The sequence below is a fragment of the Mastacembelus armatus genome, chromosome 18, assembly GCF_900324485.2.
Source record: "Mastacembelus armatus chromosome 18, fMasArm1.2, whole genome shotgun sequence".
Taxonomy (NCBI): Eukaryota; Metazoa; Chordata; class Actinopteri; order Synbranchiformes; family Mastacembelidae; genus Mastacembelus; species Mastacembelus armatus.
Window position 1 is genome coordinate 7992179 of NC_046650.1, and position 24539 is coordinate 8016717.

Here is a 24539-nt window from a genome sequence, read left to right on the forward strand (position 1 = left end):
CCTGACACGCAAGTCACAGAGTTGTGTGTTTAGACTTTAGACTTTGAACACGCCCACAGAGGCAACCTGCTGCGATAGACGTATGTACTTGCTTTCAGTTCACCACTGTACTCAGTTGTAGTCCAAGGTAAGTCTTTTCTTGTTGTAATATGTGTTTGTGTGTGTTCCCTGTGAGAAACTGAAAATCTTAACTGTCACAGTTGAGATACCCTGTGTATGTCAGAAGGTAGAGTTTCTGTGAAACCTGATTGGGCTGCCAGACACCAAAGCTACTAATGTCTCAACATACTACATATATTTTATGTAGTATAAGTTCACACAGCTTTAAAAGTATATCAAATGTGGGGATTCACTCATATTTCCTTAAGAAGTGAGGTCTTTCCTAGCAGAGCAGGATGTGGGAAACCAAATGGAGTCAATCTGACATTTATCAAACTGCTCAATATATAGACGTATGGCAGAGTGCATGAGAGAGATAGTCATCGTTGAGACAACCACAGGTTATTTACTTGTAACTGGCTATGTTTTGTTTTGTTTCTTAATACATTAGTGTGTTTAAAGAATGCGTTGACATTTTTGGGGAGAAGATCATTTGCTTTTTTGCCCAGGACAGTGATGCTGAGCTTCTCATCTAACTCTCAGCAAGAAAATAAAGCACATTTACCATACTGTCATTCTTATTTATTAACATTTTGAAAGTTAAACTTAGTATTTTGGGCTGAAACTGGTCAGTTTAATATGCAGATTTCCTAAATGTGCTTTATTAATTTCTCAGGACCCAATTAAAAACATTCGTTTAGCACTGCTGCATTCAGGGTCTCCCCTGCTTTGTTCTCTCAGCTTATTGACAAAATAATTAGTCAAATGCTTAATTTTATGTGCATCAAGGGATCATTGAATTTGTTCAACAGCAGAGTGAGAGCTTCAGCCTGTTGGTTTCAGACTTCATGATGACTTTATGGGTAATCAGTGGTTTGAGGCCTTTGACAGCTGATTATAATGTGCCTTGCAGTTGCAGTAATTTCAGTTTCAGAGGCCTAAATCTACTCACAATCTCACCATCAGATAAGGTTCTCCAGCATCAAACTTCAGATGTTTCCAACCTGTGAACTCACTGCTGTGCCCTCGTTTTGTGACCTGCACTGGGTGTTTAGCTTAATGAAGTCATGTTGTTATGAAGCTCATGCATTTTCAAACAGGAAATGTTTTTTTTTTTTTTTTCATGGTTTTACTCAGCCACCTGTTAACAAAAAAAAATAACCAAATTGAGACTCTGGTTGCCAAATGCCAGGAAGCTAATCTGCTGCTGTCATATTGCTGATCAGTGTGATTTTTGTCTTTTCCTTTCAGGTCTCTTTTTCAGTCACTGCTTATTTAGGTCAGATTATTCTTGAGGACTTTATTGTATGATTGAACATTGAGTATATTAGGATGTAAAAAAAAACTGTTGTAATGTAAAAATGGCATTATAATAAAATATGTCTTTATGTGTTTCAGATGGAGTTTGCCTACAGTCATGTTGTGTGTAACTGGGGATCTGATGGAGCAGGTGAGTGTGAAAAATTCTATTTCCTAAAAATATCACATAATATTCACAAGCTTTCATGTACATTTATTAATACTAATATATATGATAATTATTACACAGTTTATGTCAGCTAATCATTCAGGTGATGACACATTGAACTCTCAAATCATGTTACCTTTATTTCAAAATAAAAGCATGTCTGTTGAACTTGATAGATGTGAGTGAGTAGGATCAGTTTAGCTTATACAAAAGACATTGTTTGGCAACTAAGTACCAAAATAATGTGTATTTAAATTATTACTATAAACTTGTCTTCAAGAACTGACTTCCCCCTCACCCACAGGTGTTTCTCTTATTGGGACCACATATGACAACATAGTGGTAGCTAAGCAGCAAGAAGGTAATTCTCATGCACACAACACACAACATTTATAAACCGTTGTTTTTCTGTCTGAAATGTTCATTACAGTCTCAAGAGTATTGCAGCAAAATAACAGGAAAGCATGTGTGTGTGGGCATGCTTGCAAATGCAAGAGACAGAGAAGTGCAATAACAATTCAGCAAGGGAAAGTCCATCGAAATTAAAAACAAAAGAAATAAGACTGTCAGATAAATGTCATCTATAAAGAGAACAAAGCTGTTTAATTTCATTTCATTTCATTTCACAACCCTCCACAATGCAGTTAGCAAATGAAATGGAAACTATGTGAGCATGCTAACACTGAAAATGTACAGTCAAAACTACAGACAGTCCTACTACAGTCCCATGTACACCGTTTCAACATGTGGAGCAGCTTGACAGGTGTGATTACTAAGCTTTAGTGTGAAATGAGCTGTTTTCGAGGAGAGGTTAAATGGATGGTGACCTGGAACATTGGCATATAGTTTGTTCTGCTTTTTACCATGCAGGTCCACTTCCTCCACCGCTGCCCCCTCGTCGTCGGAGGAAACCTCGGCCTACCTCCCTCCCTCTCCCCCCTCTTCCCTTCCCTCTGCCTCCTCTCAGTCCACTGTCCCTCCCGCCTCCTGTCCCACCCAGAAGTACGTTTTGGTCACTCTTTGTCCTTGCTCTCTCAAAGTAATCTTGAATTTTGCAGGGATAAATTTTGCTTTGTTTCATTCATTTATGTCGTGTTTGATCAGTCGACAAGCTGAGAGTAGAAAGCAAGTTGAAAGCCAACGTGAACATCGTCTCCCTCAGTATTGGAAAGCTGGTTGACATCAGCCAAGGTCAGAGGACACCCATACACAACTAACACACCTGTTCCATCTTTGACTTTTTTTAAAACCCCTTTTCTCCGTCTCTAATCAGCCACAGGCATGGAAACTAGCCCAGTGATTTGTGGGAAATGTAGTGCTGCCTTGTCATGTTTGAGTTCAATACAGAGTAACGTGAGTGGTAACTTATTTCACAAATGTATTTTTTTCTTTTTTGATTAAATTCTGTTTCCCTTTTCCCTTTTTAATTTTTCTTTAGACTTTCATACTTTTTTTTAATCTTAAAGTATGATTTTTTTTTTTTTTTCCAGTGGTTAAAACAACTGAATAGTAAAAATCCAATCAACCCCACCCCCTCCTCTTCTTGTTCAGGTGTGGCTGTGTGAGTTTTGTGGATGTGAAAACAGCACAGACGATGGTGTGAACAGAGTGTGTATTGGTGAGCGTGCAGGTGTGCGCAGTGACGACCTGTACCTGCCGACCCAGAGCGAAGATGACTACCAGAACTTGGAGGACACGCTGGTCGTGTTCTGTGTGGACATTTCTGGTAGCATGTGCGTCACTACAGAGGTGTGTGCATATGTGTGTTTGTGTCTATGTGTGTGTGTGTGTGTATAAGCACCTTTACTTAGTAAAGATCATAATCTACTACTACAGCAAATAATCTTCCGTCATAATTCCTTGTAGGTTACATCAAGCAGTGGATCTTCAACACACATATCCAGACTAGAGGTGAGATATTGATTTGTTGGGGTTCGTTTGATTCACCAAGGTGAATGTAGACATGCAGTGGTGGACGTCCTGATGGTATTTTGATAAAATATTGTTGCTGCTTTGTTGTTATCACAGGGTGTCCAGGATGCCCTCCAGAAGACGCTATCGTCCATGCTGCAGCTGTCGCCTCACAGGAGAGTGGCCCTGGTTACGTTCAACGATGAGGTAGATTAAACTGTTCAAGAAAGAATTAGACTTTTTGACAGACAGCACCATGTAGCACTAACATGAAAACACACAGCTTCCTGTTTACCATGATCATACTCAAATTCCCATGATGCTCTAATCTTCTTGTCGTCTAATTTTTCTTTGTGTCACAGGTTGTGATATATGGTGATGGTACCAGTACTCCTCTCACTCTCAGGGATTGGGCATTAGTTGACTATGACCATATATGGGAAAAGGGTACATCGTACAGCATCCCACACTGCATTGCTGAGACCTACACCCAATTAATGCAGACGGTCAAAGAGTAAGTGTAGCTGCATGTTACGTGATTTTTAGGCACAGAACTATAATCTTTATTTTTAATATTTCTATATATCTAGCCTCAGGGAACATGGGGCCACATGTCTTGGTCCTGCAGCGTTGGCCTCAGTTGCCATGGCATCCAGGTACCCAGGGTCAAAGGTAAGTGAATGTGCATTTTCCCCAAATTGCCGGCGTATTTCCTTCAAATGCAGTTTTGTTGCGTTTAAGGCAAAGGGCAAAACCTGATGTCCATCATTCAACATGACATTTTGTATTGGAGCTGTGTTGGAGAAGGAAATTGAAAACACACCATTGCTTAGGCACCTTAATTCCAAATATATTCACTGTCCATTGCTGTTGATCTAGTTTGAAGAGCATGCTGTGGTTTAGTTTTTGGATATGTTTCTAAACTCCAGTGTGATGGCCTACAGCTTTCAGGCTACTTTCCATTCATGTTAGTGAGATATGAAAACAGAGTAGATATTTTATGCATCTGAACATGCTACCTATCTGAAAACCAAATCTGTGAACTGACAACTGAGAGAATAAAGACTTGTGGGTAATGGAGTTCCTGATCGTCTGTCTTGTACAGGTCATTTTGTGCACTGACGGCAGAGCCAATATTGGATTGGGTGAGATGAATGAAGCTTCCTCTCTGCCCTCTTCTCCCCACAGTTCATATTTCTACAGAAAGCTGGCTCTACAGGCTGTGGGGAATGGGTAAGGACACACACAGACACACACAAAATACTATGATAAACAGAACATATTGTCGTGATAAAGGACATTTTAGTCGTTACCATCCATGCATTTAGCTTGGCTTTGACCAAGTGCATATTACTGTGCAACTTAATTAAATGGAAAGTTATTTTACAAAATATTTTTAAACTTAAAATTAAATATATGATCTTTCTTCTCCTCTCTCAGAGTCATAATATCAGTAATGACTTTTGAAGGTACAGAGTGTTGCTTGGCTGACATAGGGAGACTGGCAGACACTACTGGAGGAAGGGTGAGTTAAATCTGCTCATGAAGAGGTAAATGTTACTTGACTTTAACTATTGCCAAACTACAGGCACAGAAACAGGCACTAGCAATAATTAATATTTTAGAAACAAGTTGCCAGAAGGGTCTGTACTGGGTGAATGGCTGCCTAAAAAAAATGTATAGGTGGTTTTGTATGTTTAACAAATAAACTACCAATACTTTCCATTACTGGTGACATTTACAAAACCACACCTACTTACACATTTTAACCATAGTAGGTATGCAAATAAAAACGTTATACAATAGGATTTAGAGAGTCACTAGCTTGGCTCTAGACTTTTAGTCGTGTTTATAATACTTATATTTGGCATTGTGTTTAAAAGGATATGAGTGTGTACTTCAGGGGTTCAGATAAATAAACTCAGTTTTCCTCACTTTATAAATTTTTGCTCCCTCAACCTCACAGGTCAACATTATCAACATGGGCAACGTAGCAACAGAGATCCAGTCAGCCTCCATGGACAACGTCCTCGCAACAGGAGTCACAGCAAAACTGCTCGCTTCTGATGGAGTGTGAGTTGTAACTGACACCAGTAATTCAGTAACGGAAATGTTCAGGTCGTTATAAGTCTACCAGCAACAAGACTAGACATCAAAATGCTAATTTTTCCCTTTTACAGCTCTCATATCAATTTATTTATCTCCTTTATGTTTTTTGCATGCATACTTTAGAAGTATAGCTCCTTTTTAGTGATTTTTTTTTTAATTTCTTGCCTCTTTTTCTCTGCAGGTTTTTCCCCTATGAGGATGAAAACAATCACAAAGTGGTGAGAGAGATAGGGAATGTCACCAAGGGACTGGAGATCACATTTCAGTTCTCTGTCCAACCAGAGTTTAAGGATTGTAAGACCCGGTGTTGTGCTCACAAAATGAAGTTTACAGCATTCTGTGGACCACACGGACACCTAATAAAAAATATTTTGTGCATCTGTGTCAGTTTTTCTCCAGAAGGCGACGCTTCCGTTCCAACTTCAGCTCAGCTTCAAAACCAGAGACCAGCAGAGAGTCACTCGCATCATTACTGAACGGAGACCAATAGCTACCTGCAGGTAAAATCTCTAGGGCTGGAAAGTGAATTAACGCTACTTCTGTGTTCAATTCTGAGTCATGTGTATTTACATTAATCAGAGTAAGTCAAACTAATCCATTACAATGCAATAAAAAGCACATGTGAGTTATTTGAGTGTCGAGAATGTGATCTGCGGTGTTGGTTTGTCTGTTTCTCATCTCATGTGTCTGTCTGAAGTCGGATTTTGGCCGACAACCTCAATGTGGCAGTGCTTGGTGTTCACTGTGCTCAGCTCTGTGCCAGTTTAACCATGGAGGGCCGAGTCCAGGAAGCACAGGAGCAACTAAAAGCACAGCAAGACCTGCTTAAACAAATCAGGTACGAGCATCTGACCTTTCAACTCCATTGGTCCTCTGAACCAGATATGGTAGACAGACTTTCTTTCTAATTTAAGCACAAGATTAAGATCATAAATAAAAAATGTATCCATATCATGCATGCAATAACAAATAATATGGCTATTGTTCTTACTTTATTTCAGATTGTGTTGAGAATTGAGCCTGCTTTTGCATTTTGTGTTCACATTTTTCATTTCAGTTTAACTAGAAACTTCTTTTCAGATGGATGTTGCATATATCCTTGCAGTGTGTGACCGTTATCTTTGTTGTATTCTTTGTCTATATGGACAGTATGACTCAGTATGTGTGTGGGTGTGTGCATGTGCAGAGCCACATTTCCAAAGCACAACTTTAGCAGGTTACTTTGAACTTATAATTTGTTTAAAAAAAAAAAAAATTTTTTAATTTAGGTTAAGGTTTATTTTTAACATTTGTAAGCAAACTATTTGTATTAGTTCTGATGGTTAAATGTGTTTTGTGTGTGACTGTGTGTATTGAAAATCTTTTTGTTATCGCTAACACACTTCGTCTTTCCTGTTCGCACAGTATGCACAGGCCAATCCAAAAGGAAGAGAGTATCTATGGCAACTGGATGGACACCATGACAACGATCTGTGACGACATCACCACAGAATCACAGGTAAACAAACATTTATTTTATGAATGAAGGCATTTAGTCATATTTAGAAATGTTTGGAAAAAAGATGTCTTTCAGTAAATGTGAAATACAAATATTTATTTATCAAAAAGCTGTAAAAGTTCCTCCTAAACATTGTGTTTTATTTTGAAAGGGCATAATAATCTAAAACTATCCGAGTTTTTGTTTTATTTGCCACAAAACATGTTTGACACACAGACATTTGCCTCTGCAGAGCCTCTCTGATGAAGCAGCTAAAGTGGTGTACCAGATGAAGAGAGCCAGCAGTGTCAGCAACCATAACAGCAACACAAATAACAAGCAGAAGAATGTGAGGAAGAAAAAAACACTTATGGAAGGAATGTAAAAAAAAAAAAAAAAAAATGTCCCCACACAAATAAGGACACTTATTATATTTGGCCATATTGGCTCACAACTTTATTGGTAGCTATGGGACTATAAGGAGGTTTGATGCATAACTGACTTGAAATAACTGAGATTGTTTGTCATGGATGTTACCATGATTTAACAGTGAGCTTATATCTGATAATCTGACTGTAAATGGTGTGGATTATTTATTTATTTTTTTATCTGACAGCCCATGTGCTGTTTTTATTTTACCATGGCATTGTAACATGCAATATCATGAACATGCAATATCATGAAATATCAGTTACCACATTAAATCCATCACACTTTGGACAACCCAGGTTTTCAGCTGTCGGCTTTTACTCAGGATTGAAACTTCCCAGATCAATGGGGAACACGAACAAAACAGGACTGAGCCAGATGGAAGCAAAAAGTTCCGTCATGTGTCACCTTTGACTAGACTGCAGTAAAGAAATTTAGCCAAAATAATCCGTATTTGGTTTGCCAGTACTTGTATTTCTGTTTTATAGGAAATATAATTCATGAAAGGGAACAGTTCATTAAATACTTCTTGCCTTGTAATGTTGTCATATCACTATGTATTAACCAGTAAAAGGCTCAATATGTAATATTTAGAGTGCTTTATTAGCAGAAATGAAATATACTATTCATACAGTAAATAAGAGAATATCAACCTTTGCATTTTCTTAATCTTAGAGTGAACCTTTTATAATAACATACGGAGCAGGTCTCCTTTCACTGAGGGAGTCATGTTGAGGAACCATGTTTCTACAGTAGCCCAGAACAGACGAACCAGACACTGGCTCGAGGTACTCCACCCTCCCATTTTCAGTAGGTTTCATTTTGCTCAGTAGGTTTCATTTCGCAATCTCACAATTTTACACATTGCATCTTTAAATTACTGTACATATTACGTTTCAGCGCTGTAGCATCAGGAAGTTAATCTTTTCTATTAGAAATTACATCTGGAGCAGAAGTATAATGTAGATCCAAGAGCTTCATTTAAAACCAAACAGTGTAGAGCATCTGAGCTTAAAAGGAGACAGACACAGACTTAACAGACCAACTTGTTTCAGATCAGTACACTCTGCGTAATAAGTGTGAGCTAAAAGTCATTTTTTCATAACTCATTCTGTCCACTCTTATCACAAGACACATATCTGAAGAGACAACTTGGGTCCTGTATTTACTTCTCACTTAATTCCTTAAGCAGTGATAGAAAAGAGATATAAAAGATATGAAATGAGTTACAGAACCTTTAGGTTACATGTGATACTGACTACCCTGAAGACAGAGGATGCCTCTACCAGTGTTTGTGCTTTCTTTAGGAGCTTTCTGCCTCCGTGTCAGCCCGAGCAGTCACTAAGGTTTTTTGGCACAGACAGATGGGCGTTTAGAGCGACACTGTAAATCATCCCAGCACTTGTTACCTGTAAGTACCAGAATCGCACAAGTAAGTAAATGCAAACAAATCAAAACCTTAAATTGTTCGATGACAAATAATTAGTCTCAATGGTTTACCTCCATAATTCATTTGTAGACAGTGCTGATTCCAAAAGAAGTTGTCAAATTTTCCACAGTGCCGGTAGTTGAAACGTGTGCCGTCGCTCCACAACCAAATACCCGTCTAAAAAGATAAAAAGATAATTGAAAACTGTATGTATAAAAAAAATCAATAATATTTGAAGGATTGAAGCAAAAGATAACATACCTTCTGGCAGTCCGAGCCTCCAAGCCAAGTCGTTCCAAACCCGTGTGTGATCTTTGCAATCAGCATCTGGATGTTATGATACTCGTCAGCGCTGTGCACAGATGCAAGGTTTGCACCCATGGACTGACAGTTTTTCTAAAGTGAAGGTAAAGTGATATTGCTACAAGTTACAGAAGGCAAAAAAAAAAAAAACCAACAACAAAACAATCATTGAACACTAGATCTGAATGATCCTGATCACCTCAGCTTGAGCCCAAGGGAGCAAAGCTGGGACATATTTAAAACAGCGACCACTGATCTGAGTCCAAGCAGGGGGACAAGTGACTGACCGCTTCGACAGGTGACTCTTTTCTGAAGGCAAATAGAGAAGAAAGAAAGGCACTGTTTTGAGATTAGCCATCGTGTTTGATGAAGCTTCAACTTCTTTTGTCTCCATGCTACACTACTTATGACCTGTGCACATCATACATGCACAAATGAACTGACAGTATTGAGACACTTACCAACAGCGCTGGTCAAAGTCATCATGGCACAAAGCAGTACAAACCCACTCAGTGTCTTCATGTTGGCAGGGATAAAGATACTGAAGAAACTAACCACCTTCAGTGAGGAAACACAAGTGCAGAAGCAGAAGAGGTGGAGAGAGGAAAGAAAAAAACAGCTGCATAATTGTTCACTTCTTTATCAGTGTCAGCCTGTGACCTTTGACTGTGGTTTTGGCCTTCCTGTATTAAGGTACTAAATACAATGACTAGTTATTATATGCATTGTGTTTTCTTTTCATCTTTTCTTAATTGTTATTACTGAGGCTACTTTTAATTCACACTTTGGAAAATGTTGCAGGTCATTTTACAAATTGACTTATTGCTTATTGCTGATAAAAACAATCTCTTCATGGCTTTTTTCGTGTGATACCCAACTCCTATTTTATTACTACTTTATTTTTGTTTTGTCAGTGTAGAAAAATATCTTTATTTTCTTTATTTGCCTTAAGTGAAATCTTTTGCATATTTCATTTCATTTCTTGGCCTGTTTTATCATGCATTTACTCACTGTTGTGAAGGTGGACTTTATCGATTTCTCAACATTAAAATCGCTATTCAAATTCAGGAAGGATTGCTTTTGCAGCAATAGATAAACATTAGATAAACATTAATTTAGCTTTGAAGAACAACAAAAAAAAAACCTTTCTGCTGTCTGCATGCTACACATGAGGCCCTGGTGACACAGTAAAAATTCTGCGGCAAAGATCGAGCCACCGTTGTTATGCAATACCTTATCTACTTCTTTCTTGAATTCACACTTTTCTTTATCAGAAAAAAGTAGTGAAGAACCAGGGTTACAGTTGTGAGAATACTGTGTATACAAGTATTTAATACAAGTAAGCACAATACTGAACATAGCAAAACTATGAAATAACATATATGGAATTGTGCATTAAATAACTGCAGCCTTTATGCTTTTACATTAAAACCTAAGTAATGAGTTTATGAATTATGTTAGGTGGCACAGATATAAGTGGTTAGTACTGTCGCTTTACAGCAAGAAGGTTCTGGGTTTGAATCCTGCTTGAACCTGGGGTCTTTCTGTGTGGACTTTGCATGTTCTCCTCTGTCTGTGTGGGTTTTCTCTCACAGTCCAAAGAGATGCATATTGGAGTTAGGTTCAATGGTGGCTCACATTGTTAATATGAAATTATTCATTAGAGCAGCTGTAATATACTGTGTAGTGATATATAATGAAGAAATAGTCATGTACTGTAGCTAGAGACTACAGGCTTGGGACATGTCACCTACTTTGTGTATTTCTGTCATTGTCCCACCTTAACCTGTCCTGCCAGATTTATTAAAAAAACACATTTACCTGTGTGGGTGTGGTATGACTTTCTTTTACAAGGAAGAGGAAAATAGCAAGTGTTACACAGACATGCACACAGTCTCCTTCATATTTCCCAGCCTGTCCTGAGAAGGAGACACACTTCATTACTAATCAAGATCCGACTTCTAAAGACCGAGAAACAACTCGCCTTTGGAGCTTTAACATCAACCATCTCACCTGCACAAAGGTATCTGCTTTTACCCTCTTATTTCATGTTTAAACCTTTTTTGAAATATCACAGGGTGCAAAATACTTTGTTTGGTTTGACCAATGGTCCAAAGCTGAAAGTTATTATACTTACATTAATATAAAAATATGGAAATGCAGTAAAATCTTATATTTCAGTATCACAGAATATTAGCTTTGTGCTTAAAAAAAGGGGGAAATTAGTTTTGCCTCAGCTGACTAAGTAATTAATTGTTTCATCATTTCAGCTCCTCATCAAATGTGTTTGCCACTCCTATAATCACCACTGTCTCACTGAACCAGGAGAATGCTTTTATTTTTAAAGCGTCATTTCTTTTCAGGGTAATAAACTCAAAGATCAACAAAGCTCCAGAAAGATTTAGAGTCATGAATAGAGCGGTGGCTTGGGAAAGAAGCAGCCAGAGTAAACTTACATTAATGAAAATATAGCTGCATATTAAAGATCAAACTGCCCAGCACCAGTGTACAAGATGCTTCTGTTTTCTAGTACTTTAAAAGTCTGTGTGTTGTATTGTTGGTGATAATACAAGTCAGAACGTTGTCCCACTTCATTCCTAAAATCTTCTCATGGTCATGGTCTGATTTTTAGTGGCATCTGAAATATGCGTGTATTGTACAAGGGCTATTATCTCCAAACTTCATCTTTCCCATCGTCAGGTTCATGTTAACCTTTGCTCTAGTTTTTTTTTAATTTTTTTTTTTTATTGAATTTTTATATGTTCTTGCAGCTTACCCACACAATCATCTTAAAAATCAACCAAACAGATTTCATAGCATCAGCAGTTTTACTATTCCATGTATTAATATAGAAAAGTTTATTGCTGCTTTTGGTTTGAGGCTAAAGTAAATGTCAGCTTATTAAAATTAAAAACGATTTGTCCCCCCCTCATAAGTATGTACAACCATACTTATTGGTATGTACAGAAGTACCAGAGGTACAGAATAATCATTTTTTTAGCAGGATATGGTCAGTCCTGAGAAGATCTCTGTGACATACTTGTTTAAAAAGTCTAGAAGAATCACCCACCACAGGCCATCCACAATGACTCATTTTGGGGGCATGTAGGCCATGTAGGGTCGAAGTCACTAAAGCTAAAGTTACTTGCTGGCCATCTGTATTCTGTGAAACAAAGTGTTCTGACAGTCATTGTGTGTCAACATTGGTGGTCAGCTAACACTAATAGAGTACATCCTTGACTGAACTATATATTTGTGTCTTTCTTTTCTTTGCACAGGATGTCTTTATATGGTAGTTTTTTGTCTGACGAGCAGTTCCAGTGCTGCATATGCCTCGAGGTGTTCACGAACCCTTCGACCACGCCGTGCGGCCACAGCTTCTGCATGGCCTGCATCAGCAAATACTGGGACGGACTGAAGGTGCGTGAGTCTTGACATGAGTAAATGTTGGTGTAAGTGATAGACTTCCCATCATTCCTTCTGTTCTTCACCTGCAATTTTCTCCTATGCTTGTTTTTTTTTTTTTTCATTTCCTCCTCTCCTCTTTATCCATCCCCCCTCCCTCAGGTTTTCCAGTGTCCCCTTTGTAAGAAAACCTTCCAGAAGCGACCGGACCTCCATATCAACAGGACGCTCCGAGAGATCACCGAGCAGTTCAGATCCACGCAAGGTGGAGGATCAGTGGAGAGGGCGAAGCAGGGAAGAAGAGGTGGTGGTGCTCTACCATGTGGCGTATTCGATGAGTTAAAGAAGAAGCTGCATGAACCTCTGACAAAGCCACACACTGCACTAACCTGTGAGGCTCAGCTCCAAGAGAAAACAGCATGATGTGTTCTCTACAAGAGTTAGACCAATATGATTCAGGATGTTAGACAAAACGCAGCACTGGGTATTTTTTGGCAGCTGATTGATGAAAAAAGATTGTACCACTGACTATGGTCTTTCTTGTTTGCCTCAGAGAGATACAGTCACATTTTTTAGGCAATGCACTTAGTTGAAGTTGCTTTGGTGGAAAGTGCACGCCAAAGAAATGTGTGCAATGCTAAAAATGCACACACTGTAAATCATGTTGACAGCCACCATGACTCTGTTGTAAGCTGCTTTAGAAAGCCATAGTCATTTATCATACACAGCTGACAAAGGAGTTTGAAATCTGTGTAACTGCACATTTTGCAGATGACACATCTGTGTTCCCCAGCAGCATTTTTTCTGCAGCCGTGTTAACAGCACTGAGAAGGTGTTCCTTCTATTTGATTGTTTTACATTACACTTATTTAGTCTGATCACGCTTCAGATTGCTTGGTTTTCGGTTTTGAAAGGTGACTCCAACCAGGCATTGTCTCCAGAAGTCACGACCTTATTGGCCTCTTCAGTACCGAACCACAGTCCAATTGCTGCCATGAGCCACAACTTTGATCCTCCTCCTCCTCCTCCTCCTCCTTTCTTCCGCCCCTCCAGCCGGAGGAGGTTCACTCTGAGCGGGGCTGCAAGTAGTCACATCCTCCCTGTCTGTGATATCCACAACAGGGGAATACTGGTAAAATACTTCATACCTACATTATAAACAAATATAAATAGTTTCTTCACTTTTTTAAAATGGATTTGAGATTAGCTACTTTACAACTAATGGAGTTATAATAAAAATATGGTTTATTTTGTTTATTTTATTTATCATATTATTATTATTATTTAGATTTATTGTAGGACTGACCAAGTGTGTATCTGTCCTGACTGTGCGACCGAGGATCATCAGGATCATGACATGGTTACGGTCGAAGATGAATGGATGGAAACCATGGTAGGAAAACGAAAGAGAGAAAGGACTGAATCACTCAGACTCTGTGGAGTTTACTCCTTTTGGTTTCTTTGTTCCAACCAAATAACAGGACAAACAACAACAAGGCCTCGATTGTGATGCAAAAGTGATGGCCGATGTGATAGCAAGAGGTTACTCATGTTTGGAAATGAGCCAGGGAGGGTAGAGAGACACAAAGCAATCAGTACTGGTGCTTAGAAAATGGTTTTAAATTTATGTCTAAAGCCTCAGCACAGAAAAAATTCTATTCAAGGATATAATGATTGTATTTTGTAGAAAAACTACTAGTTTACAATGAATAATTTAATTTCAGTATCACTGACTCACTTTGGCTGGTTCTATCTCCAATCTGATTATTATCTAGTACAGTTACTGGTTAAATCTATCAAGCACTGGGAGAATGGTAAACGTGTGTGTGGGTCAGTTGACCAAACATAAGCAATGCATTGTGTCAGTCATTGTCCTCACAGTAATAGATGTACAAATGTGTGCATGCAGGCACAGCTGCGAGTGTCGGAGCAGGAGATCCAAGAAATGATCAGGCAGAGAGTGAGGAAGATCGAAGAGATCAGAATGGCAGTGACCGAGGTGGAGGTGGGTAAAACACACTCTCCTGCAAATGCCAAAGTCACATGGTAAAACCTGTAAATTTTCCCATCATCCCTTTGTCAGCAACCAACCATTTTAGGTTTCCTATGGCCTGACTTAATGACTGGGTTGTTATTTACCGACATACATAGCTGTGCTTTAGTTTTCAGGATTTTACCTGAACTTTATTTACCACCTTTTACATTTTGACCATAATTTTCTGTTTTATTACATCATTATTTGGGTATTTGTTAAAAAAAATATCCCATTTGGCCTTTACCCAAATTGTATTCATGACTTTTCAGGATTCCTAGATTTGGTGTGTTTTCCAAACCTTCATCATTTTAAAAGTTTTATCAAGATTTCCAGAGTTTAACTCAACTTTAGCAAGTGTTTGGAAAACATAACTCCTCAGGTGACGGTGGAGCGAGAAACAGCAGGCAGCATTCGCCTGTTCTCTGCACTGATGTCTGCCATCGAGCGTTCCCAGGCAGAGCTGATGGACGTCATGGAAATGAGCAAGAGTGCGGCCGAGCACCAGGCCAATGCCATGATACGTCAGCTGGAGCTGGAGGTCGAAGAGCTGCGGATGAGAGAGACTGCCCTTTCCCAGCTCTCCCAGTCAGACGACCACATGCACTGTGTCAAGGTTGGTGAGAATCTGTGGTTTGATATGACGACACACTAACACAGAGCAAATAGTGTTGAAAACCTGTGTTGGACTAATTTCTGGGTTGTTTGAAATCCTTTTATTTATTTCCACTTCTTTTTCCAGACATTCCCCACCTTCCTGAATCCTCCACCTGCCAAAGACTGGACTGGGGTGTCACTGAACTCTGAGCTGGGAACAGAGACCGTCTATAGGTCACTGACAGCTCTACTGGAGAGCTTCCAGGATGAACTCAAAAACATTGCAGAAACAGGTCAGTGACTTCAAAAACCCATGAGCTGGTTTTCCAAAGGCAACAATAAAGAGATTTGCCTGGTACTGATACTTACTATCTTTTTTTATGAAGGCGACAGCACAGATACTGAGGTGTCCTTGTGCTAAACACAGTATCTCTGTAATCCCTCAGTTCATTATAACTAAAATGACATTAAAGTTTCTTCAAGTTGTAATGAATTAAGGCAGACAGGTGTTTAGCTCCTGATTCATGCCTCCTTCTTCCTCTCCAGGTTTTCCTGTCTCAGTAATGGATCTCAGTCCAGTCCGAACACAGCCCAGTAAGTGTCCACTCCCACCCCACCACAGATAAAGGTCTATACTGTACATAAACCAGCGACTGATACCTGCCATTCATCTACATTTGCAAAAATATTTCTGCTCTTCTGTAGGGATGAAGAGGGTACAGGAGTATGCACGTATGTAGAACTGACAAAGACTGAATATGGTGAAAATATTATTATGAGCAGCAGCATCATAATCATCTCGCAGGTTTAAAACAGGACTAAATCTAAAATCTTCCTTCAATGCAGTGGATGTAACGCTGGACTCCAACACTGCTCATCCCAGGCTGATCCTGTCAGTGGACATGAAAAGTGTGAGACGCCTATTTAAATTATTACACCACTTAATGATACATCATTAATTCATTCTATACCATGTAATGTTGCATTATTATTTTTCTGCATTATACTGCATGCGTGTGGGTGGCAGAGGGCAGAGTGCCTTAATGGCCTTGTGTATAGGTGTGTTGTGTATTTCAGTATGAACTGTCTTTCTGTAGGTGAGGTGTGGAGATCGACACCAGATGCTTCCAGCCAATCCGGAGAGGTTTGACAAAGTCATCTGTGTTCTGGGGAGAGAGGCGATATCCTCTGGGAGACATTACTGGGAGGTAATATGGAGAATATTGTCTTGTTTATTTATTTTATAAGACATGTATACCTATTAAATATATGCAATATAGGTATAGTAAAAATTAATATTATGACATTTGTTTTTATTAATTTATATAATTGCTTTTGTCATCTTTGGAAAAGAAGAGTTCAATCAAAAGTAGATTTTATCATGTGATCATGAAAATAAAAACATGAGCAAAAAACAACCTCTCTAAACGTTTCACTTTCAGGTTGTGCATTTGATTGTAATATTATGTCGTACTTCCTATGAATAAATAGGTGGAGGTTAGTGGGAAGACAGACTGGGACCTGGGGGTTGCCAGACAATCAGTCAGTAGGAAGGGGAAGATTGAAGCTACACCAAGCAACGGATACTGGTTTCTCAGTCTGAGGGACAAGTGAGTTTTGCCATAAGTCTCAGGTTAATGATACAAAATATGAAATGCTACATTAATACACTTGTTTAGTAACATGCATTTGACAGTTCTAAGTCTATAAAGAGAAAAAAGATGCAAAGATTCAGATGCACATTGGTTTTAGATTATCTGTCATAACTTTAACAGGGCAGCTGTGGAAATTGAAAATGAGATGTTTCATTTTGAAGTTCATATTTATTTACACTTAAGCACCCATCAATATTTTTTACCTTACTTGAATAACATTTTCAGACATTTGCTAAAATGTGATGTGCAAAAACTGATTTGACTGTGTGAGGTCAGTCTTGTATGTTGATTTTCACAGTTTAGTTGTGCTGCTCCCATGTGGCCAAATAAATCAATACAAGCATCTTTAATTGTATTGTCATCTTGCTGTCATTTGTTTTCTTGCCAAATAATAGATTCCTTTATTTTGGAAAATCCTTGTCATCTAAGTTCTGGAGTTAGCAGGATGATTTTAATAGAGTATAGACAAATATCAAATAATACATTAGAGAAATGTTTTTTAGGTTATGTTTACTATATTCCTCCCTCTCATTCCACTCCTTAGGAATAAATATACCTTTCCCACCGAAAGCTCTAAAGACGTCTATCTCAACCTCCACCCACATAAGATTGGGATATTTGTGGACTTTGAGAAAGGACAGGTGCAGTATGGGACATACTGTATATTTTAGATAACTTGACTCCTTCAAGATCACCAGTCTCTTTTAGGTTCTTTCATTCACCTTTTTCACTGGCTCTGAACACTTTATGTCTTCCTTTTTCTCGTGGCTCCACAGGTATCTTTCTACAACGTTGAGGCTAAAATCCACATCTACACTTTCAATGACACCTTCACCGAGTGCATCTACCCTTTCTTCAGCCCTAGTACAAATAAATCAGGAAAGAACGACGGGCCACTGATAATCACGCCAGTAACCATCACAGACTGACAGAACACCTGAATGTTATTTATTTCTTCTTCACTTTTTGATATTGGTGCATCTATTCTTGTAAAAATCCTTTTGGCAGATGTTTGACTGTTAATAGTTTATTCTTACAGGTTAAACATGTAAAGTGCTTTAAATGATTCACTTGTTATTTTAAACAATGACATTTCCTGCTCTGAAGATTGATATAGCTCTTATAACTCTATAGTTAATTTGAAGCTAAAATAAGCATATCAATAGAGCTGTACATTTTGATTATTTTTCATATTTTAAAAAATATATTTTTACTACAAAAATATACAATGCTAATAAATGTCATTTGACTAAGATGTATATTCATGTAACTGATACTGTATGTAGTATTTTAGGATGCAGATATGCCGCTGTGGATGAAAGACGACTTCCAATTAGTGCCCTGCAATACTCCGAAAGAAATAAAAAGATCTTGTCTGAGATTCAGGAGTTGGATAAATTCAACAATAACTTAAGAGGGATGAAGGTTCAGCCATTGAAATCAAGTAGTTCAAATGTGAAGGTTATGCTTTCATATAAAATGTTTCATATAGATGAGGAGGCAGCTGCAACAGAGTTACACAATATGAGAAACTCATGGGTAAATCAAATAAAATCATGTTTATTTATAGAGCATGCGTAAAACAACCAGATTTGACCAACATGATTCACAGAAAAAACAACATTAAGAAACGGAAAACAAACACATCTTCTGCCCCAACTCCTCAGAATCACGGTGAAAGGAAACACTGGGGTTTCACCAGGTTCTTTCAGAGACACAACCAAGTGCTGATTCTAAATCCATCACTGTAGAATACGTAGAATAATATGGAGAGATGATACAGAGTAATTGGAAATAAAAACTAAACCCTCTTGTCTTTTATTAGAAAACTTCATACTGTTTAACATTTACTATGATTAAAAATGAAGAAGCCCCTTAGACAGAACAGTTGATAGTTTGCAAGAACTTTTTTTTTTTTAAACTACAACCTGAAGAGCTGATTGCATGGCTGTCTGAGAGAATACACTTTTATACACAACGGGTATAAACACTTTCTCATTTTCTTGCACTGAATGTGACAACTTTCAGAGAAGAGAGGAGGAGATAGCAACTGTAATCAAAAGTTAAAATCACATCTGAATCTTTCCACAGTATTTTGATTTTTTAAAAATGATTACTACTTAAAAAAAATACTTAAACAGCCTAATAAATCAACTAACAACCCACTCCTGTAAAAAACAAGTTTGTTACAGAAACCGCAGCAACGCAACCGAAAAGAAGCTTAGCTGGGGTGGATTTCTCTCCAGAAGAGCTCATGACACGAGCTGGTGAAAGCCTTTGGGAAGCCAGTGCGCCGACCAATCTTCTGACAGTCAAGACTAAAACTAAGATCGGAACCTGGAACATCCGTACTATGTACGAAAGCAGCAAGACAGCACAAGTAAGAGGAGCAAAATGGATAAGAAGAATCAATCAGTCAACAACCATCATCACAGAGGATGATAAAATAAAGAATTACGTACCACGTTTCTGAGTACAACCCTTTTTCTGATTTTACTCAGAACAGGAGGTTGACATGCTTTGGTAACCACTGCTGCAATCCCTGCTGCAATCCCTGCTGCAATCCCTGCTGCAATCCCTGCTGCAATCCCTGCTGCAATCCCTGCTGCAATCCCTGCTGTCCCGCTTCATCTGAGACTTTGCTTTTTCTTTCTGCAGGAGAATGTGCTCGGCAAACTCCCTGACGGCTCCCAATCCCCCAGCGTTATGGCAGGTGTATTTCGCAGCCTTAATGGCTATCATTGGAGCATCTCCAGGTACTGCACTCAAACCCGCCAGGTTCAGACATGTGACATCTGCCTCATCGTTACCTGAGAAAAGAGAAAGTGGGAAAAAAAGAGGGAAGACACAGAAATAAACGTAAAAATGTAAAAACTGCATTAACTTGACATTTAAATAAGCATGTAAGGAAAACACATTCTACCTCAGTCTAAATTTATAAACAATGATGGTGCAGGTAATTTTAACAAACCACTCTGACTGTCTTGAACTAGTGCTGCAATTTACAATTACTGTACTTTCACAAAACCCAGTAATTGTCCACACAACGTCTTAAAAAAGTCAATAACACCTGCCATGGTTTTCCAGAGCCCAAAGTAAGGCCTTTACCCATGTACGCCACATCCTTCCATTTGATGTGCTTCTGATCCATTATCTTCTTCAAGTCATTTAGTGGCTCCTGTCCCACCACCTCTACCCTGCAGCCAGTCCATTGTCCCAGTTTGTCAGTCAGCGGCTTTGTCAAGGGGTCCCTAACAGAGGTCAACAGGATTACCTGATGGCACAAGACAGAGTAGGGTACAGTGTGGTGATATCAGCCGATTCACCTGAGCTTTATAAGTGATAACAACTTCCAACCTCCACGTATTCTCTTTGGAGCATTCGAATGCCCATGGTGTCTCTGGTATTAATAGACACCAGCTCCTCTCCAGATACAGACAGAGAGATTCTTCCGTCTGTTAAACATCCAGAAACATTGCAGAACATCAGCTTAACCACCTCAGGGGTGACGTTACCAAAGTATCCATACCTGTGGGATGAAGCACAAATCGAGATCAAGAAGTCGAGAAGCACAATGGAGAAAAGAAAACCTGAACAGTGTGGAAGGAAGATTGAATCTGGTCGTTTTGGTGAAAGATGAGCGGGCGTGCTCTGCAAAATCTATGAAACGATATAAATCATCAAGTTGACTCTAATGGTAAAACAAACAAACGCAAACATTCAATCACTTACAGTCTGTCTGACATACTGACATCAGCGCAAACAGTCATCCAGCTGTAATTCTCTGCTTTCTATGTGTGTATCTTACCGGAGAACCCTTTGTTCTGCCACAGGCCAGTCAATGTCCACGTCGATGTCCACGCTGTACTCTGGCAGCATCTCATAGTAGGCTACCTTTCCACCCTGGAGACAGGGAAAGGAGAAATGACAGAAGTGGGATTAGCGTTGTTTACTTTAGGGGTACAGACCCAGGGGATGATCCGTCTCCAACTCACTCACACGGTCTTTGCCAGACCCCTGCAGGCCAACACCACCAGAAGCATTACTGAAATACTCTAACAGATGTTCTGGAGCCTATTGGTTCTGCCCAGTTACCTGCAGACATCCTGTTTTCTCAATAAGTTCTTTGGTGGAGAAGTAAAAAGATCCGTTCTCACACAGCTCTCCATCCCAGTCCTGACGCCGCGGCCGTTTGGCTGGTTCCAGATTTAAAGGCCAGGTAATCTCACCAGCTAGAAGGAGGCAATGTCAAAGAGTTAAGGTTCTGATCTACTACACTGCTTCAACAACCAGCATTTTGATCCACAAAAACAGCATACAAAATTACTCAAATACCACTCACCACTGTGAAACAAACAGATCTGGTAATGTGTTGATCAGCTAGTATTTAGTTGTAAGGATTACAAGGATATTACAGTTTCCAAAGCAGCTGAAAACTACAGATAAACGTGTATTTGATCATTAAAGCAATCTTTTCCACTGCCATTTAAAGGTTTAGGTAATCCTGAAGAAAGAACAAGAGCCATAAAATAAAACATTTGTGATGTAATCTACATTTAAAAAAAAAAAAAAGCTTTAAAAAGTTGATTTTTGAAGATTAAACCTTTTTCCGCTAAAACAAAAACAAGTGGAACTATTATTTGAGCACTGAAAGAAATGTCCGCTGTCTTTTGACTTACCTGCTTTCTTGACCTCCTTCCAGCGGAACAGGTGCCTTCTGACGACAGAGAAGACCGAATCAAAACCCTCGTGTGTCATCATGTGTAGGGCCTCCTTGATGTGGTGTGGATGGAGACACGGAGATGTGGCCTGAATGTTACATATCACATCTATCTCTGCAAAGACAACGTAGTGCACTTTTACGGCTGCTTTGTCTGCACTGGGCAGTGCCTCTGATTAAACAGACACATACGGGAGATGAGATCACACTGTGGCAGGCAGCCATCCGCAGCGGCCCCGCAGTTTGTACACACAGAGCCTGCAGCAGCTTGCATACCTGGGTTCAACCGGATAAACTCTGTGATGGTTTCCAGTGACGAGGAAGAGTCCCTGGAGACTTCAGGACTCCTGCGATGCACCTTGGCCCCCCAGGATATTGCCACCTTCTCGATCTCGTCATGGTCTGTCGATACCCACACACTGGGGAAACACAAGTGTGGACTTCATTATATTTATAATTAAATCTTTTTATATCTGTTTACTTAATTTGTCCATGTAGAACAAACACACAGAATATTTGGACTTATTTAAAACTCCTCGATTTAAGCTGCTTTTTTCTTCACAACTCAAAAGAGTGATTATTAAAATATGAATCTTCTATGGACATGTTCTGACAGCATCTATTTGAATGTGCATGTTTTCCAGTTATCTTACCCTCTCCCACCTGTTTTACTTTGTGTGTTATTCTTGTGTTCCCCCTGCTGAGGACAAGAGGAGTCAAAACACCAAGAAGACACAACACACAGAAGGTTTGAAGGGAAGACAACCAAGGCCCTGAGAGTTCACATCACCAACAAAAGGTTGGTTAGTGCTGGGTTCAAAACTCACCCTCAGCCAAATCCTATTTTCTCTCAGCACCCACTAGCCACTGGCCACGTATGCATCTGTTAATTACCTGCTTATTCCTAACCAGGGTCCCAGGGATCATCTGGAGCCTATCCCAGCTCTCTTTGGGTGAAAGGCAGGGGTCCACCCTGGACAGGTCCCCAGTCCATCACAGGGCCACATAGAGACAAACAACCTCACACACTCACACTCACTCCTATGGGCAATTTAGAGTCACCAATCAACCTGACATACATGTTTTTGGACTGTGGGAGGAAACCAGAGTACCTGGAGAAAACCCACACAAGCACAGGGAGAACATGTAAACTCCACACAGAAAGGCCCCTGATGGGTTTGAGACCAGGAACCTTCTTGCTGTGAGGCAACAGTGCTAACCACTTTCATTCCTTCATTCACAAAACCCCGCAGATCAGGTGTGGATCAGTTTCAGTGCTTTCATATTTCTAATCTTCATAATAATCTGCAGTTATTACCTGTCAAACATGTTGGAGTCCACAGCAGCCCTCAGCACCCATCCAATCAGCGGGACTCCGGCTAACATTTTGATGTTTTTTAGAGGAATCCCTTTACTCCCTCCCCTCGCCAAGACCAGGGCAGCGACGTGTTTACCTCCCGCTCGGGTCTTCTTGCGGGGCGGCCCCGACGGGACCTGCTCCTCGTTGGAGCCGTGGGATCTCCTCTTGCGGTCCATTTCACAAATATAATTAAAATTTAAATCAAAATGACTTTAGATGATATTTTAATTTTCAATCCAGGAGAGTAATTATCTCGACCATTTCCGCCTACTCGTCATCATCTACTACTGCAGCTCTGCTTCCTGTGCTTCTTCTTCATCTTCTTCATCTTCTTCATCTTCTTCCTCATATTTCCTCTTTCTTCCTCTGTCGCCTCTAGTGGCGGTTTACAAGGGGTTACAGAAGGTTTTGGTTAGGGTGGCATAAGATGATACACGTGGGTCCTAACACAGTAAAAATACACTTCAGGTTAAATAAACAAATATTTTTGGAATATATTTATTCTTATATTATTAAACACTTCCCAGACATTCCTAATCTTGGACCAAAGGAACAAACACAGTGTGGGGGATGATCTGAGGTGTTGGGGCAGCTGGGGGTAAACCCTACAGTAACTTAACTTAAAGTGGGTTTGACTGCTGGAGTTTTGATTGCAGTACCACTCTGATGTGCTTTGTATAGCCGCTGTCAGATGTCTTTTCACTGAGAGAGTCTCTAAACACTTTCATTTTGTGCCTACTCTCTGTTATGTCATGTTTCTTTTCTTAAACCTTCAGGATTTCTGCCTCAGTCTTTCAACTAGTTGTCCTTCCTCAAACAAACTCACACACAGGTATGCTACCTGACCAGTGCTCCCACCCACTGCTGAGAAAACAAAGCGGATAAAAACAATGCAAAATGACCTTTAATAATAACATGACATTGACAGAAGCAGGGAGGGAGGGAGAAATGCAACTCAAAAGAATCAAAAGTCAAAAATCAGAAATAAGCAGGTCAGTAGAAAAGTATCCACTCCTTGTCCAGACAAAAGAGACTTGAAGCTGTCTAAGAGTCTGGGGAGATGGAGTTTCTGATCAGGTTTAACCTGTGTGACACACACTGATCCTGTTGTCTTATTTATCTCATCATCTTTCTTGTAACCCCTGTAATCTACAGTGTGTGTGTGGGGTGGGGGGTGGGTGATTCAGAGAAGAGACAAAAGTGACAGCCTTTGCTATACCTTTAAGATCTTTCCCAGCTAAACACACATCCAAAGAGTGCTCAGACACAAGTAAGTGGGTTAATGACGACTGCTGATAACAGTAAAAAAAAAAAAAAAGAGACTAGGGTAGGTCATGCGCCCGAACTACTCCGACAGCCCAGGTGGCATACCGTTCATTATTTCACCCCGCACCACTCCTTTCATCAGACATCTCGCTTCCATAGCTACTTCCAGCCTCCCCTCCTCCTTTCGAGAATTGACATCTGACAGTAACCGTATTTCTTTTGTATTCTGAACCTATTTATTTTGGACGCCGCTGTTTTTTTTTCTTCCTTACCTCCGCC

General features: G+C 39.6%; 4 protein-coding genes across 7 annotated transcripts; 2 read left to right on the forward strand and 2 right to left on the reverse strand.

Annotated features, from left to right (window-relative positions):
• Positions 1–44: 44 nt before the first annotated feature.
• On the forward strand, positions 45–7787 carry LOC113125159 (circularly permutated Ras protein 1). Of its 4 annotated transcripts, none has more exons than XM_026298478.2 (19): positions 45–127; positions 1498–1549; positions 1872–1928; positions 2438–2569; positions 2672–2758; positions 2841–2920; positions 3119–3316; positions 3434–3478; positions 3596–3685; positions 3841–3992; positions 4069–4150; positions 4584–4711; positions 4919–5003; positions 5445–5551; positions 5769–5881; positions 5976–6087; positions 6285–6425; positions 6992–7085; positions 7318–7787. In XM_026298478.2, the coding sequence occupies exons 2-19, from the start codon at positions 1498–1500 to the stop codon at positions 7447–7449; spliced, it is 1887 nt and encodes a 628-aa protein (XP_026154263.1). In that variant the 5' UTR covers positions 45–127; the 3' UTR covers positions 7450–7787. The 4 variants fall into 4 exon arrangements, with proteins under 4 accessions (XP_026154263.1, XP_026154264.1, XP_026154265.1 ...); XM_026298479.2 differs by lacking the exon at positions 45–127 and adding an exon at positions 156–1163; XM_026298480.2 differs by lacking the exon at positions 45–127 and adding an exon at positions 1329–1350.
• A 415-nt stretch (positions 7788–8202) lies between these two features.
• LOC113125161 (type-2 ice-structuring protein-like) lies at positions 8203–9787 on the reverse strand. Its single transcript, XM_026298485.2, is given in 6 exon segments — positions 8203–8845; positions 8847–8902; positions 8994–9099; positions 9184–9318; positions 9425–9534; positions 9687–9787. Coding segments are annotated over 6 exon segments (495 nt in total). The 5' UTR covers positions 9748–9787; the 3' UTR covers positions 8203–8818.
• A 1092-nt stretch (positions 9788–10879) lies between these two features.
• Positions 10880–17938, forward strand: LOC113125469 (probable E3 ubiquitin-protein ligase TRIML1). The gene is made up of 16 exons (XM_026298942.1): positions 10880–11248; positions 12504–12645; positions 12793–13021; positions 13323–13334; positions 13545–13762; positions 13919–14023; positions 14540–14635; positions 15045–15278; positions 15405–15552; positions 15806–15853; positions 15965–15991; positions 16106–16170; positions 16357–16467; positions 16751–16869; positions 17459–17555; positions 17691–17938. Exons 2-16 carry the CDS (start codon positions 12505–12507, stop codon positions 17841–17843), a joined length of 1803 nt encoding a protein of 600 aa, XP_026154727.1. The 5' UTR covers positions 10880–11248; position 12504; the 3' UTR covers positions 17844–17938.
• Positions 17939–18454: 516 nt separating this feature from the next.
• Positions 18455–23398, reverse strand: cmasa (cytidine monophosphate N-acetylneuraminic acid synthetase a). The gene is made up of 9 exons (XM_026298941.2): positions 22953–23398; positions 21911–22053; positions 21594–21749; positions 21010–21146; positions 20723–20817; positions 20272–20443; positions 20023–20188; positions 19377–19724; positions 18455–19265 (listed from the first exon to the last, which is right to left on the reverse strand). The coding sequence occupies exons 1-8, from the start codon at positions 23168–23170 to the stop codon at positions 19408–19410; spliced, it is 1404 nt and encodes a 467-aa protein (XP_026154726.1). The 5' UTR covers positions 23171–23398; the 3' UTR covers positions 18455–19265; positions 19377–19407.
• Between the last annotated feature and the right edge of the window lie 1141 nt (positions 23399–24539).